Below are 17,030 nucleotides of genomic sequence, written 5' to 3' on the forward strand. Positions count from 1 at the left end.
ATGTCAAAGCATCCACATGATCAAGAAACGCCCTTTTTTGAATTCTGCAAATACGTGATCATATTTGATATAATGTTTGTTGTTTTATTTACCCTGCAAATATTTTCAAGGCTCAGCTCGTGCTGTAAGAGCCGAGCGAGACCCTGGCTGTGCGCTGGCGAGGCTCCCCTTGTTTATGTATTGGCTCGCCCAACTCGGAGTAGAACCACATACCATAACTGTGTCCAATAGAAATAATTTGTAGCTTGTTAACTGAAATTTTCACCAGGTTTGATTAAGTGAAAGTGGTTTTAATGCGTACCTGGTACTTCTGGTTTGACGCATGACAAGTGTTCCGCTATGTAACGTGCGAGGATTTCTCGCTATGCACCAAAATTGCACTTTGGTGTTTTATAGAGCTATGGGCCTGTGGAGACTGGGTGTTTCCTCCTGGGCTGAGTGATGGAGGTTCCAAAATGTTTATTTTATAGAAAATGATGTGCCTGGTAGGGAAGGAGTTTATGCGTTATTTTCCTGAACTAAGCATCAGATAGTTAATTTCGCATTCATTGGTCTTTGGCCTCCCGTTATAATATGCAGCCTTTTTCTTCCTACACTGCAACTTCGAGTAATACACTTTTTAATATAAATCTAACACAACAGTCTTAAATCTTGTAAATCCAAATGAACACCTGGCTGCTGGGAGCTCTATTAAAGCAATAGAGTCCCAGAGGGACAGTGATGGCTGGGTAGACCTTCTGCTCCCACATTCCAATGTCTGTATTCTTGTTTCTGACAGATTAATTTAGAACTTTCTAGCCTCAGTGGGTGGTTTCTTAAGAGCCCTTGTTCCCCGGGTTACATCTGGCCGTTTCAGGCCCTTCCCTCAATATAGGCCATCAAATACCGCCTTTAAGGATAGGGGGCCTTTAATGAACTCTTATAGCACTCGATGGCTTGCTATATATATATCTCCGGCCATTAGTCCAGTTTAGGATGCAGGAAACGGACTCTCCTTTCTTGCTGGTGGCCTTCCTGCTACGAAAGTGTAAAGATATTTTAGGTCCCTGGTGAAATTTGAGTCCGATTATTGGAGGCGTTGAGGTTTGGACACAGCCTCTTGCCGCATGAGGCTTGTGTATCCCGGTATCCTTGCGGGTCGCTGATGACTTCCTTCACCGTCCGAAAGCCTGTGGATTTCCCTCTTTCTTTGCCTGCCTGTGCGCTGGGATTTGAGGGGGGGAGGGGGGGGGGCGCAGAATCGTCACTCTCTTGGGCCAGATGCTGATCCACCCTCCAAGCCTCATTCTCCGGCTTTCAGGCCTCTTCATATAAGAGTGATTTATAGACCGGCGACGCCCGCTTCCAAGGTGTCCTTTCACCTCTGGCGGGGGAGGGGGCTATTAATCACCTCCCCTCCGCCGGAGCTCTTCTCCTGCTTCTCCCCTCATGCATGCCACTCTTAGGATGTCAAAGGCAGGGGCGGGGGTTCCCTGGCCGCCAGAACTAACATTTTCTCTGCTCTGCTGAGAGGCCTGGCTGCGGGGTTTGTTTCTATAACCCCGCCATTGTTGAGAGGCGGGGGTTGAAATCTTGGCACCTGCGTGGCATTGCTTAAATACGCATGCGTAGCCTCCCAGGAGTCCCACAGTGAGGGCGTAGAATCGTATTAGACCCTTGCAGCTCCGCGGGGTCTCGCTCGGCCCTCAGTCTCCCTCCCCAGGGCTCCACTAGTTCCTCTGCCTCCCTTCACCTACCGAACAGTGCTTTACATGGAAGAAGGGGGGGGGGGGGGGGGATTGTGCAGGTACTCACTAAATTAGGCTGCAGGTGAGATGCGAGGCCGAACTAGAGCAAACATTTCATGGGATCCAGACGAGAGACATTTCTGCCATTTGTAGAGTATTCTTGCTGCCCTTGCACGTACAAATGATATTTTAATAATTCGCATATGTGCAGATTGCCTCTGCACGACTGGCCCATGAAAACCATTTGAATTGTGACACTTGGAGAATTATGAGCAGGTTGATAAAGAAACCGGGATCTTGATATACTGTAAAAGAGTGTTACATTCCTTGAGGCCTCATCAAGGAGATTTCCCTTTTTGCCATTTAACCGGTTCATTTAAAGGATAATTGGTATTTTGTCTTAGGAGCCTCCTGTCTGTGCTGCAGACCGGCAGGACTCATCTATTTCTTTAACCACCCTCCTTATTTCACTTTTCCAGGATCTTGTTCAATCCTGCTTTCTCCCGTTATCACAGTTTTCCTGTCTTTCTCTTTCCCCTTTCACATTTTCTTTGCCTTTCTCTTCCCCCCTAAGTCTGATGATTGCAAATAAATGCTGGTCCCAGAAAATTAGTTCCCATGCCCACGACTGACAAAAATCAGCACAAAATAAGCAGAGGTGTTTATGTTTAGGTGCACATGGCATTTTTCCACAGTAGTAGTGCAATGAGTCACTCATCATATATACCCAGAGCTCCCCACTACTAGTCAGGTTAATACTAGGCCGTCAATGTGTTTTGCGTCAGTGGAAACGGGTCCCATCACGTAATCACTTGAGATACCAATGATTTGTGATCCAGAAAGCCAGCAGGCAGTTACATGGTGAAAGCTTCTCCCAACTAAGGAATCCTTTCCAAGACACGTGGCTTACAACATATAGTAAGTGAAATCCTGTGCTTCCCACAGCATGCCCCGACCAGTATTTGCTTTGCCAATGCTTCTTGACAGTAACAGATAAATGAGTAACAACAATGATTTTTTAATGAATAATTAAAATTGAAAATGTTTCAATTCTGAAGAAAGAAGATTGTGAATTGAACATTAGCTAGTTCTGGCAGGGGTAGTTGTATTTGGAGTATGTCAATCAATCCCATGCTCCTTTTCACACCATTGTACTCGTTTCTAAACATCCTCCATCTTACATTATCTATTTTCATTACTGTCCTTTTCCACTTTGCTTCTGACTCCTTGCTTCACCTTCCCTTCACTGTGCCCTCTCACACCCACAAACATGTCCGCAGGGGTGTGGAACTCTAAAATATCTACTTTTCCATGGGACAATTTGCTTCATAAATCTAATTATCCTGTAAACAAATCAACCTGTCCCTTTTGGTGCCACGTAGTACATCGAGAAATTGTGGCAACAAACTCTTTATATAAGAGCTCAGATAATAGCCTCTCAGATTATGCCTGGGCTCATAATAAAGTAGGGATTGAATACTCGCAATTCCCTTAATTTGCCACAATTCCATAGAGCTACATACTGAGACGAAGTAGCGGCAACCAAAAGTTTCAGGGTTGGAATGCCCTTTTGAGTCTGCAAACCTACTAATTTGCATTTTGTAGGGTTTTTCCCCAGCTCTTCTCTAATATTTTTCCATACTGATAAAGGTTGGAAATCTCCTGACAAGAGCAGAAGTACAATTTCTTCCGAGGTTGAGAAAAAAGGGGTTGGAAGAAAAGTGAACTTGTAAACACTCATCAGATTTTCGAATGAGCACATCTACACATGCATATTTGCTTAAGCTAAAATGCAGTTAACCAATATTTTTTTTAGGAGTACTGTTTCCTATCTTTTGTAAATTATTATAAATTCTTGAAAGCCATAAGTCTGCACTAATGCCAGGATATCTACCATTTGGTGTACTTTTGTGATCATCTTTAACAATCGGACCTCTAATTAGGTCTGGCGTTAACCAAGACCTTTTGTTTTTAATAACATTCTATCTCTCTCTATATATCAGCTGACTTCACTCAGAGTGACAGCATTCTGTTTTTTCACAAGGAGCAAGTCAGCACACACATCAGTTTTGTTCAGTGCCAGGGACTACTGTGGCAATGTGTGCTTTTTGAGAACCAAAAATATTTTTGCTTTTTACCAAGGTTTGTTATAATGGTGAGGGCCCGGCAGCGACCCAAAAAAATAAAGTTTTACAAAAACGATGTCAAAACAGGATACATATTAACAAAATTAAAAAGCAGGCCAACAGTGGCAGAACTATTGGCTTTGCCAATGCTTGTTTATATTCAGGTTTCCCATAATCGTGTTTAAACTGGTTACATTGATTTTCCATTATGAATATTCTTTAGAAAAACTGGCACGCATTAACACATTTTGATAACTAATGATTCCAAGAAATGGTAACTAAAATTTCACAGTAGTTTAGCAAAAAGTTTTTTTCCCCCTAGTTATTCTGAAAACAAAGAATCATCAATCTTGCTTTCTAACTTCTACAAATATTTGCTTCTAATTGGAGAGCATTCTGCGGGCATTATACATAACCTCAAATTGTTACACTTTGCAACGTGTGTACACATTTTTATACTGAACCCATACCTCAGTAGTGCAGTCCGAGCTTACAACACTTCCTTAGAGCGCTCACCCTAATAGTAAAGGCTTTGCATTAATGAACCGTAAATACTAGTTTGAACAACATTAACATATGGACACAAATATACCTTAACTCCAGACAATGCCCTTCACTGATTCATAATGTGGTACTGTGAACTAGCAGCAACAGATTTGTGCTGCTGTGGATGGGCCTACTTGTCTCAGGGCAAAATAAACATGAAAACAGTTTTTCCTTGACCCCAAATAATGTCCTGGGTATCAGGCTTTAGGAATTCCACACTTCTGATCCACGTTCACTTTTTCCAGCATTTCCTTTTCCTTTTGTCAATATTTCATCAGCTGCACACCTCCTTTAAATATCTACAGAATCATAATTAAAATGGGCACATATTGAGCTATCGTTCTGTACAGTCTGCTGAGAGGCCAAGGATTGGATGTGCATGTTGGCTGAACACCTTTATGGACCTACTGGCAGGCACAATGAGAATCTCACACTCCAGTCCAAAGAGGAGTTGGCCTAACGGCTAGGGCGGTCGACCTCTAATCTGGAGAACCGGGTTCGAGTCTCGGCAATGATGCTGAAAATTCTGTGATTCTGGGCAAATCACTTAATCTCCCCTTGCCTAAAAAAATGAATGTGTCCTCATGTACCTTAACGTGTGCTATGTAAGGCGCTCTGATACGGGTCAAGTTTGCTCTATATAAAACTCCGTAACAAAAAAAAACTATTAAATTTGCCTCGTCATGAACACTAATGCATGCACTTGACTCACCCGAAACTTGGAGGCGACCCTGTTCACAGTATGCGCTATTCAAGACTCAAATCAATTGTTTCCATCCCTATGGCCCTAATTTTCCCTCTTTATCCCATCCTCCACCTCCAGTTTGGGTCAAAGTCTGACCCTCCTACTAAGTGGCAGTCATCTCTAGGGAACAATAATATAGGGCCCACTATTGGACCCTATTCAAATGAGCTCGAATCTCTGGCCTCACCTGATGTTTAGGAATGTGTGCCGGAAGGCTCAGAGCTGCATATATTAGGGTTGCTATGTACCCTTTTGTACTGGCATTGCCAATCTCCCTGCCAGTACAAAAAATGTAAAAAAATCACTCAAAGCCACAGGCGGCTGGCTTGTATCAAGGGTGATGGGGCTCAAAATAAATAAATAAATATATTGACTTACCTTAACTTGCAGCGTGACGCCCTCCTCCCTTGAATGTCTTCTGGAAGCTCCAGACACAGGAAACTGCACTTCCTAATCCTGGCGCTGCTCTCACAGCCTGAGAATAGCGCCAAGATTGGATAGAGCAGGTTCTCTCGGTGCTCCTAAGAGCACTAGAGGCCTTCGCTTTCTCTAACACAGCTAGGTTAGATAACTTTAAAATGCGCATGTCTGGCTAGCCATCCCAAGATGGCTGGTCAAAGAGACATGCGTATTTTAAAGCATACAGCTCCCTGCTGCTGACACTCTGCAGCACTGGCCCTGTCCGGCTTAGTTCAGGACAGGTTGCTGAAAAATAAAATTGTAATATAATAGCTTTATCATTTTATTTTTCAGCTCTGGAGCTTGTGGGGTGACGCTCCTCCGCTCAAATGGAGAAGCTGCCGCTGTTCAAAGCCAGTATTTAAAGCAGCAAATAAAAGAAGAAAGCAAAAGTGTGTTTTAGAATTGTATTACCTATATCTATACTACTATTATAAAGGAAGAACTTTGAGGCTATGAGGCGGGTAAACTCTGGAACCACAGCGCCAATCCGCACACCCGATACATCGTTGGAATCCTCAGGGTGTGCAGATGGACATAGGCTATATAAATTTAAAAAATACGTTATATTTGAAAAATTTACATTTAAAAAAAAGTAGTCCCCTCAAAGTAGCGCCGTCCGCGACCTGCGTGCTGACGTCATCCAGGAGCGCGAGGAACGTGAGGAGGAGCGGCGGACATGGTGCGGGGGAGGAGCACTGACTAGCGGCACACAGGCGGTGAGCAGCAGCAGACCGGCGGAGCGGCGAGGAGCACTGAACTGAGGAGCGGCAGCTGAGCGGCGGACATGGCGCGGGGGAGGAGCACTGACGAGCGGCACACAGGCGGTGAGCAGCAGCGGACCGGCGGAGCGGCGAGAAGCACTGAACTGAGGAGCGGCGGCTGAGGTAAGGCTCCGGGGGACAATGTCGGGGTGGTCGGGGCACGCGGAGGACGGGGAGTTACAACAAAAAGGCTCCGGGGGACAATGTCAGGGCAGGCGGGGGACCCTCTGCCATAATTGTGCTCAAGCTCCCGACTCCTGCCGGCCGCTCCATACTCTGTGAACTCCTACTCTTATCCCTGCAACCTCTGCTCATCCTCGCCTCCCTGCAAACAGAGCGCCAGAGCCCCACTTACCCAGAAAGCTCCCCAGTACCTCAGGCGCTGCTGCTGGCCACCACTGCAACACTGGGCCTCTGGCATAATTGTGTGAGGTAAGCCTCTGGAGGACAATGTCAGGGCAGGCAGGGGTCGGGGCAGCCGGGGGACAGGGCGGACGGGGGCCCGGGCTGATGGCCAATGTCGGGGCAGGCGGGGGTCGGGGAAGCCTGATTTGCTCCTGGACAAGGTCGGGACGGGCTGCTAGTCTAGCTTATAAAATAAAAAGACAGAAAATACAAGTTCAAATTGAGCACAGATGAATTTAAATAGAGTTCTGTTTAAGCATTATGCCTGGGCCTTTGCAGGATCTTAGATTATTAAATATCCATTATTTTTTTCTGTAAAAAGTTGCAACCCTCTTCGATTTGCAGCAGTAATCAGGCCCTAGCTCACTGAGTCCTGTCTGGATGGGATGGAAGGAGTCTCTGCTGCAGATCCGGTGCTGGCTTCCTGGTGATGGCCATGCTAGCTTGGTACTCAATCTGATTGGGGCGGGAGTGCAGGGTCTTAGACGGCCCTTTTCAGTGCTCCTCGCTGTACCTGGCTGGAAATGTCAGGGAAAGCCATTGCAAATGACTTCCATTGAAGAGATTCCTTTGCTTCCTGCTGCACCTCAACGTCCAAGGAGACGTCACGTCTAATGCAGCTTCTCCTCACTGAAAAGTGGTAATGAAAGCTTTTACTGTTGAGTAGAAATGCCGTGCCTGCTGACATGACCATTTTGTCTAAAACCTGACATGCATTAGTGGGTACCAGTACTCTCCTTCATCCTGGAGAAATTCCATTACTCACAATGAAAAAAAAACGGAAGTTCCGGTACTCGGTACCCGTGAGTACATGTCCATTTAAAGCAATGCCACTGAAAATGTTGTGACATCCGCAGACACTTTATTGTTCTGTGATGCTTATTCATTAGTATTTTTCGCTGTAGCCTCTTGTTTCTGGGGGTGAGGGTCTGAAAAGTTTCAGCACTCTGTCCATCATCTCTTTGTGTTTACTTTGTTCGCCCTAAGTTGGCAGGGTATGCCCAGATGTGGGTCCCTTGCTCACTTCGCCACTGGATTCAAGCTAGCCTGACTGATGAGGGGTGATGTCCCGAAACCGGTACCAGGATGCATGTTTCCGGTCCAGGGAAGACCTGACTTGGCAGTTCGGGCTAGACTGTTTCCATAAGGAACAGGGGCAAGACTGAGTTGCATATGGCTGGGTCTGAACTGGGGCGGCGAAGTGAGCTAAAGACGATAATGGATTCAACCCAAATCTAATAGTGACTGGGGGTGAGTGTCTGAAAAGTTTCAGTACTCTGTCCATCATCTCCTTGTGCTTTCCTCTTGTTTCTAGTGCATACATGCCAACAGACCAGATTTAGAGGGAGACCCTAGATTTTTAAGCCAAAAATGGCTTTATTTTGTCTGTCTCCCCTATGAAAATGCCTCTCCTTCAATAGAAGTCAATGTGAGAAATATGATCTCCTGATCGTTTTTTAAATCTCTCACTTTTCTCTTCTAAAATGTTGCCATGTATGCTCGTGCCCCTTAAGGAGACCGTTATCATTGCTTTGTGTCTGTTCGCTGAGGCTAATCCACTAAGGTGCCCAACCGTTCCAGGTGTGGCTCCCGTCCCACTGCCTTTGTGCACGTACTGCGGGTTGCCAGTTGTTCTGTATTTTTGTTCCCCACCAGTTGAAACCTCCTTAGACCCATGCCATTATAAGGATTGTTGTGGCCTGAGCTAGGTATATTTTGGGCCCCCCTATTTGGAAAAACGCATTGCTCATTTCCAGCTAAATTAAGCCCACATGAGGGATGAGTTTAAGAAAATTGAGGTAAAGAGCTGCAGGAGTGGTAAACAGAAAGGCGGGGATTTATTGATTTTTAAGGGATAGAGAGATGTAAAAGAACAGCACTGAAGTAGAGAGTCCTGAAATGGAGAAAGGTGTGGAAGTTAGAAAGAGGAGAGGCATGGAAGACAGCTGGAGGGGAGAGCGTGTTACAGGGAGGAGGTGAAGTACAGAGTAGTGAAGAGTGTGAGCAATGTAGAGAGAGCGAGATAATGGAGCAGGAGACAAGTGAGGGACAGAAAGAGAGGTAGGTAGAAGGGAAGTCAGTCCAGGATATGCAAAAGAAACAATTGATTGACTGAATGCTGGACAATGCAAACATTCACCCCCAGTCACAAGATCTGGGTTTAATCCATCATTCTTTTGCTCACCACACCATCCCAGTTTGGACCCAGCCATATGCAAATCAATCTTGACCCTGTTACTCGTGGGAACAGTCCAGCCTGAACTGCCAAGCCAGGTCACCCTGTACCAGAAACCAGCATCCTAGGACCGGCATCACCCTTCATCAGCCAGGCTAGCTTGAATCCAGTGGTGTCCCGGATAGACAGAGGCAGAGTTAAAGGCAAGCAGAAATAGATAGAGAAAGAGTCGGAGGAGAGTTAGCGAAAGAGAAGACAAGAGACACAGAAAGTCTTGGGACTATCACTTTATTTTACCAGCCCGCTTGACCAACGGCTCCATACCAGTGAGGGGATCGTATGTTGAAACAAGGCTGACACAGGTAACTGTGGTGTGGAATACAACGCCTGATGGTAGTTGTGGTCAGTACAGAGTCCTCCTCCCACCTGGCCCACCCAGCCCACTTGGGGCTATTATTTTTTGCCAGTGAGGGGAAGTTGAGTAGAGAGATGGCGCACACAAGTTCCTTTAGTTTGGAGTTAGAAGTACAAGGGCTGATGATAGTTGTGGTCATTTCAAACACTCCTTTCACTGGTCCCCTTGACAAATGTCTCCCTGCCAGGGAGGGAAAGTGGAGTAGAAACATGGCTGACACAGGTGACTGTGGTTAGGAGTACAAGGGCTGATGGTATAAGTGGTCATTTCTTGCACCCCTACCCCCCACCCTGTGGAAGACAGGGACCCTGTTCAATTGCCCATTTGTCTGTGCCTTAAAACGCCTCTGCCTCACAGGACATGTACCATCACCTTTTCAATCTTTTGTGAGCAGTAAAAAAATAGTGCTGGTCAGTGACTGGACTGGATGGAGAAACCCCCTGTTGGCCACTCTTTTTCTTAGCTTCCTCTCCCATGAGGACTTGATATATCTTCAGTTTCTCTCCTTGATGCATGTCTTTGCTGGGTCTAAGTCTGATACCTCTCTCATTCCAATGTCCCAACAACTTTGTGTGAGTCTTCTAACGCGCAGTCCTCTTCCCTAGCACTCTCATCTCCCAGTTTTCCCTAGAGTCCCCAGTATCATTCTTGTCTCATCCCCCAGACTCCTGCTTCCCAGTGAGAGCTCCCCCTTTGCCCTGCCTTCTTGTGTAGCAGCACAAGCCCTTCTTGGCCTTCAGTGCTGCTCTTGCTTTGCCACTGTGTTTGGCTCTCTCTCCCTCTTAAGATCGTCCAATTCCTTGTGAGACCTCCAACTTTCAGCACTCATAACTAGGCAACTGGATTATCTCTCTTCACTCATTTGTTTACACTCTGTGGGCTCTCTGGGGACGCACCTCCCACTCAATTTGTTCTAGGACGTTCCTTTTATCTGAGACCACTGTCCCTCCATTAACCTCACCTCCCCCTCTCTCTCCTTCCTTATGGCTTAACTTTCCAAATTTCTGCATCTCTCCTTCCCTTTCCAACATATCTACTCTTTTCATTTCATGCACCTCCTACATGGTGTCTCGCTCTTAATTCATGTTCATCCCTTCCTTTCAATGCATCTCCCGATTTCTTTCATGTAATTTAATGAGCTTTATTGTCAAGCACAAGCTCACCAGTTTCCTGGTTTCTAAGCAGTTTGAGCATAGGGGGTCTGTTCTGGGTTGGTGTGTCACTCCAATTCCTTGCATCTCTGCGTCCCTTTCAAATATCTCGCTGACTTTTTTTGTATCCATTATCTACCTGACCTTTGTATGCATACTACTTACCTATTGTATGTCTCCCACCCAACATTTTATGGCCACCTTCCTGGCCTTGTATGTCTACCTCCTCGTTTATGTATTTACCTTCCATTTGAGGGATTGCCTAACCTATGTATTTATCTCCCACTTGAGATATTGGGTAATCTGTCTAATAATTTACTTTCCATCTGAGGTAATCTCTCACATTGTATGTAACTACAGTCCACACGAGGCATCTCCTCTCCTTTACGGCATTTATTTTACACTTAAGCTGATGGCATCACTGATTAAATCATCCAGTGAATGTGGTTTGGTTCGATATCTGAATGGAGGATTTAGTAGCAATGTGATTGACTGTCTAGGGAGATAGATAGAGGTTACCTTTGCCTCAAATTGTAAAGTGCTCCGATATCCTTCGGGATAGAGTTCGCGCTATATAAAACTTTATAAATAAATAAACAAATATTCCCTCCCCCTTAGTGTTTACCTTCCACGTTGGATATTCCTTCACCTTTTATGTATTTGCCTTCCCCTAGAGCATTTCCCCCACCTTTTATGCTCTCACCTCCAACTTGAGGAATCTCACCTCAACCTAGTAAGATGCCAACAGGAGTACCATTCCCTTCAGTTCTGGAAATCTACTGTTCCCAGGATCTATTAATGGGGTTAAGACACTGCCTGGTGAGTGTCCTGACTGACTGCACCAAACTCTAAATAACCCCTTCACTCTCATCACTTAATGCACTCTTTCTGATAGTTCAAACTCCCTCTTGGGAAATCCACATAATCCAACAGCTAGCAAGCTAGCCCAGGGCGCGTAGACCCTTGTTGAAGACAATCCTGCAGGTTGGCTACAGTTAGGGTATTTTAGGCACACGGAAATGATTTGTTATACTGTAAGTTTCAAGAAGATTGTTGAGGTTCAAAAATTATCTCTGAAGATATTGAAACCTTAAAGGATATGGTTCACTGTAAGAGAGTGAGCACTACAAAGTGCCCTTTTTGGGTTGAGTCCAACGTAGATGGAGAATGGAAGAAGAGGGAATTGGGTTGGTGCTGGTGATTTGGAGCGACTAAGAAATGGACGCATTATTATTAATGAGATAACGGGATGTGACATTTCCCTAGTCACAGAGGCAGGAATTATGTTATCTAAATAATTCAATCAGCACAAAACAAAAATAGTACATTTTAGCAGTAATGGGCTAAAACACAATGATTTTTTTAATACATGAGGAACTATAAGTAATATCTATCTATCAATATTTCCTCTGGTTTGATGCAGGTGCACAATGGGCAAGCAAAATAAATCATTATGGGGTGGGGGGGGGGGGTCTGTTCCTGGACATAGGACTTTGATTTTTTTCATTTAGCTGTAGGTGAACAGCCATGCACTAAAAAGCTCATTCAGTGAAATCTATTACCATGAATCTATATGATCTTTTTTCTTTTTGTTTAAACTCTCCATGAGTGCATGTGTTTTCCAGCTCTACCCATGATGTGCTCTCCCCAACCAAATAACCACCCCCAATTCATGTAGCTTTCTCCCTCGAGTTGCAAGCTCTTATGTGCTTCTACCTCTCAAACTTCCGCCCACCATGCTCTGTGTTATTTTCTCTCTCTTATGCTTCTTCCCCTCCCCTCCATGTTATCTACCCCGTGTGCTGCTTTACCCTTCCTCACCCACACCTCCGGTCCCCAAAAGGGATTGTCAAAGCCATTCAGGTCCCAAAGTGAGAAATATTTGCATTGCCAGTTTTGTTGAAGATGCCAAACTTTCTGCGGTCAACTTTTGTTTAGACCTCACACAAATTGAAGTGTCAGTTTACAACAGAGTCGAAGGCAATAATTAAGAGTGGAGTTTCTACTGATGGGTTTAGACAGGACCTTTCGTATTGCCACAGACATTTTAAAATTGGATTGCATCTGTAAAACAAAAATAAAAGCAACTGAAATAACTATATCCCAAAGGCCCTAAACCAAAAACATAGTTTATGCTTTTTAGACCTCAATTACAAGCAGCTGTGTGTTTTTGCTGGCAAAAGACATACTCTATCCACTATAGATTCAGAATGGCCTTTTGTCTGCACCTTTCTCAAGATTTGATGGTTTTCTCATCTCTCATTTCCAGATTTAACAGATTTCCACCCAATTCTTGTGTTTGTTTCTCTGTATTTTGATTGGATGACTCGAATCCTTCCACTGCTGGGGTCATGCATGGCGGTGCACGAGGATCTCTTTTTCTCCCCTTTATATGTTTACATGAGCTCCGCTCCCAGCCCCATTTCCTGCCACTGCCCTTTAATGAAAAATTACTCTGCAATGTCCACTTTATCAGCCAGTCCCCTTTGATTGTCCACCATGTGCCCTGCATGCAGGACAGCCATCTTGGACAAAAATAAACTGTTGGCAAAGGCAATAGGTCTGTGCCTCGGTGTCATGGGTGAGGCCAATTGGCTTTGGTGGTCTTGTCTCATATGTGAGAAAGAGAAAGCCCTCAATGCAAATAAACGCATGATGATGACATTGATCTGCCCAATGATGAAAAATTGTCAAACCTATTTTATGAAAACGTAACGCTAGTAAACATTATAGATTATTTTAGTAAACCGATTTAATTAATACATGCCATTTAATGTGTACGTTTGTCAACCTTTTTGTTGAGAGAAATATACTTTTCTCACTGTATTTGTGTGATGGTTCTGCAATAAATGAGTTTGAACTTGATCACTGTATTTGGATGATCTACATGTAAGGTCCATTAATAATATATTTGATCCTGAAACTAGTGGGAGGAGAGGTAACCGTTCCTCAAGTCGATGCTTTTGGTATTTCTTGCCTTACTATATAATGTGCTGGTACTCTCGAGACAAGAGTTGATTATAAACATTTGTTTAGTGGTTAATTTAGAATTCTCACCTTTATTTTTTTCCCTTCCTAGACCATGGGGAGCAGCAAAAGTAAACCAAAAGACCCAAACCAGCGAAGCCGCAGTTTGGATATGGCTGAGGGGGTGCATCACCCGTTCCCAACACACTCCGCTTCACAGACACCCAGCAAGACCAACGCTCTTGATAACCACCGACCCACCAACAATGCTTTCGGGGGCAATGCAGACTTTGGCTTGTTCGGAGGCGTCCACTCATCTGACACCATTACATCCCCCCAAAGAACAGGGCCCTTGTCGGGTATGTGGCTGGGGCTCAACCTCCGGTTTCTGTTTGCTCAAAGGCTTACCGGTATAGGAAGGTTCTTGCCTTCAGCGTTTTATACATAGTTTCTGTCTTTGGTGTTGCTATTTAGCCGGTTCTGTTGTTTGCATGCTATGGATCTTGTCTTTGCCATTAATTGGATCAAGTAAGGGTGACCATTCTTATCTTGCAACCCTTTCTCACAGATTTTACTTTCTCCTATTGATCCATCTAGGGATCTGCTCAGTTCAGGATAGCTACTTTACTATGCAGTTCACATGGCCATCTTTTAAAAGGAGAGAGGCCGTCCCACTAGTAATCTACTCTACTTATCATTCTTTCCATAACAAATCCACTGTAGATCACATAATTTATGACTTTTTATTGGTGTCAAAAACAAAACGTAGTAAGATGAGAACATTAGATCCCACTTGTGAGAAGTTGGCCTGATATATGATGCCTCCAATTCTGGAACCACCTTGTATCAGTCCAAACAATCCCTTATGGTGTCTGGTTGTAAGTCAACCTTATAGACAAGCTATCCTAGTGGTAGCATTGACTAAGCAGCCTTAAAGGCTAAACTCAAGAGGTCGTGTTAAGCGAGCTGTTTTACCAATCACAATCCTGTAATATCAAATGATAGGACACCACACAAGTTATATATAAAAGTATATGTATTTATTTCTAAAATAATCATCTGTACTCTTTATGAGTGCAGAGGCACAAGCGTTAAAACAAAAGCACAGTTAAACATATGAAAGTTGCACAATTATGGATGAGGACGGGGAGCCACGCAAACCATACATTAAAAAAGTGGTATAAGAGATACCAATCGAACAGTGGTTAGGCCTAGGGAATCGCTGGGAGCAGTCGGGACTAGCAATGCTGAAGTCGGGGGAAAAGCCCGCGGGATTCGGGTGCAGCGCTTAAAGCACACGCACGCACCAATGCAAAGTCAATGGTGCGTAAAAGTTATAAAGTTATAGTTTAAGGAGACTTCCGCTTAACCTAGCAGGATGAAACTTTAGACACATACACTAGAGGTGTGTACCAGTGTGGGAACACCGGCGTTGATGAGTTACCTCACCCACAGGAAGCGGGTGCACAGGTGCGAATTACTGTCGGGTTTTGCCACGCTGGTTGATGGTGCTTGGAGCTGAAGATGCTGCAGGCGTCGTGAAGGAGAAGTGTCCGGTGTGATCCAAGGGTGGATCGGAGTTGTAGAGTACCTGAAAGCAGAGGGGACAGAGTCTGGGTCACTCAGCAGTGACCAGGGTGGAACCAGGACGGAACCAGGCAATGTCGGGCGCAATCAGGTGGTTGTTGAGGAGCTTCTCTCCGCTGCCACGTGGGATCTAGGGCATCTGCGATGTCCAGGAGTGGGTCACGAGCTGTCCCACGAAGGCTCTCGCTGTCGGCGGTGGCGGCTTCAAGATTGGAGCAAACAACACTTGGCAAGAGCAATCCACGCAGGACTGGAAGATTGCTTCTCACTCGGACCGGGAGGATCAGAGCGGGTGCTCCTTTTCAGAGGAGCGGGTGCAAGTCTGGAGCAACCGGAATCACAAGTTAGATTTCGTAGTTTGTTGGCAGAGGGGCCACAAGCCAACGGGCAAGTGACCGGGCCAACACGTTGAGCCAAAAGAGGCAGAAGGGCCCCACGCAGCACTCGGTGAGTGTAGAGGGATGAGCTTCGGTGCAAGAGTGGCTCAGGGCTGGGGCTTCTCAAACCCCGATCTACAGCTTCGAGGGTCACTCATGGGCTGCACGGTCAGCATATCGTGGTTCTTCCAAGATGGCGGGCCCCACGCTTCCAGTCGCCTCCACGGGTCTCCGCTCTGCAGGGACTGTGGATCGGGCTGTTAGAAGGCAGGCTCGCTTGGTCTTGTCGATCTCTGTCGCTCGAGTTCCGGCGGGAACTGCAACAAAGCAAACGTCGAGGTGCTGGATGGTGCCTGTTTGCACAGGGTGGTCACTCCTTGACCACAAGGGAGATTCTTCAGTCTTCTATGTCGAGTAGGATGTCAAAGGGTCCAGAGTTTCGTTTCTTATGTTTCATCAGGATAATCTGAGTGCGTTGGCACTGCTCCCATTCTTATACCAATCTAGGGGGCTGGATTACCAGCTAGGTCCCCTCCTATGGGTGGGACCCAGGAAGGGGGTGGTTACACCCCTTTCCCTTTGTCCAGGTCGCGCTGGGACTGGGGCTGGTGTGCCCCAGAACCGGTTTGACAGGATTATGCAAGGGGAAGCCTTGTGCTCCCCAGGCAGTGTCTGGTTTCTTTCAAACCTCCCTGCTACAATCCACTATCTCCTGTCTGGGGTGGTGTGACACCTCCCTGTGACAGGAAACCCTTTGTCCAGGCCTCCTTGGCTGATTTTCGGTCAGCAGCAGGAGGTCAGACCCGTGTCTGTGGCAGAAGCATCCATTTTGTGGTGCTGAGGCTCCTTTTAAAATCAACCGCGTTTTAGCAAAGTAACATGTCGTCTCCCTCTAGAGGTAGGACAGAAGTAGGACGTGGTTGCTACTCCCACTACTTTCTGGTACCCAAGAAGGGCAAAGGGGGCCTACGCCCTATCTGGACCTACAGAACGTCAAGGGCTTCCTCCGGAAGGAGAAGTTCAAAATGCTGACTCTGGCACAGGTCTTAGCTGCCCTGGACCCAGGAGACTGGATAGTAGTGTTGGACTTGCAGGACGCCTATTTCCACATCCCCGTTCTGCCGGCCCACCGGCGCTACCTGCGGTTCACGGTAGGCCACGAGCACTTTCAGTTTACTGTGCTCCCCTTCGGCCTTACCAGCGCCCCACGGGTGTTCACGAAAGTGATGGCGGTGGTCACAGCTCATCTGCGCAGGTTAGGGGTTTCAGTCTTCCCCTACCTCGACGACTGGTTGTTGAAGGCCGGCTCGCCCCAGACAGTCATCAGCCACCTTCAGACGTCGGCAGACCTCTTGCACCAGCTGGGGTTCTCCATCAATGTGCCGAAGTCACACCTGTGCCCCTCTCAGAAGCTCCTTTTCATCGGAGCGGTTCTCGACTCGGCGCTGTTTTGGGTTTATCCACCCGAACAGCGGGTTCGGGATATACAGGCTCTGATTCCAATCTTCCAGTCTTTATCCCGAGTTTCGGTCAGGTTGACGCTGCGGCTTCTGGGGCTGATGGCTTCCTGCATCCTTCTGGTGCA

The 17,030-nt window shown here is 46.1% G+C and overlaps 1 protein-coding gene across 3 annotated transcripts in view; it reads left to right on the plus strand.

Moving 5' to 3' along the window:
- The window catches only part of SRC (SRC proto-oncogene, non-receptor tyrosine kinase), a 257,634-nt gene that overhangs the window by 175,870 nt on the left and 64,734 nt on the right, over positions 1-17,030 (plus strand). For all 3 annotated transcript variants that reach the window (XR_015297608.1, XM_086932231.1, XM_086932230.1), the window contains exon 3: positions 13,594-13,840. Coding sequence is in view for 2 of the 3 variants with exons in the window: in XM_086932231.1 (XP_086788357.1) it covers positions 13,597-13,840 (244 nt within the window). In the remaining variant the exon portion in view is untranslated. The remainder of the gene's footprint in view (positions 1-13,593; positions 13,841-17,030) is intronic.

The sequence above is a fragment of the Lissotriton vulgaris genome, chromosome 7, assembly GCF_964263255.1.
Source record: "Lissotriton vulgaris chromosome 7, aLisVul1.2, whole genome shotgun sequence".
Lineage (NCBI taxonomy): Eukaryota > Metazoa > Chordata > Amphibia > Caudata > Salamandridae > Lissotriton > Lissotriton vulgaris.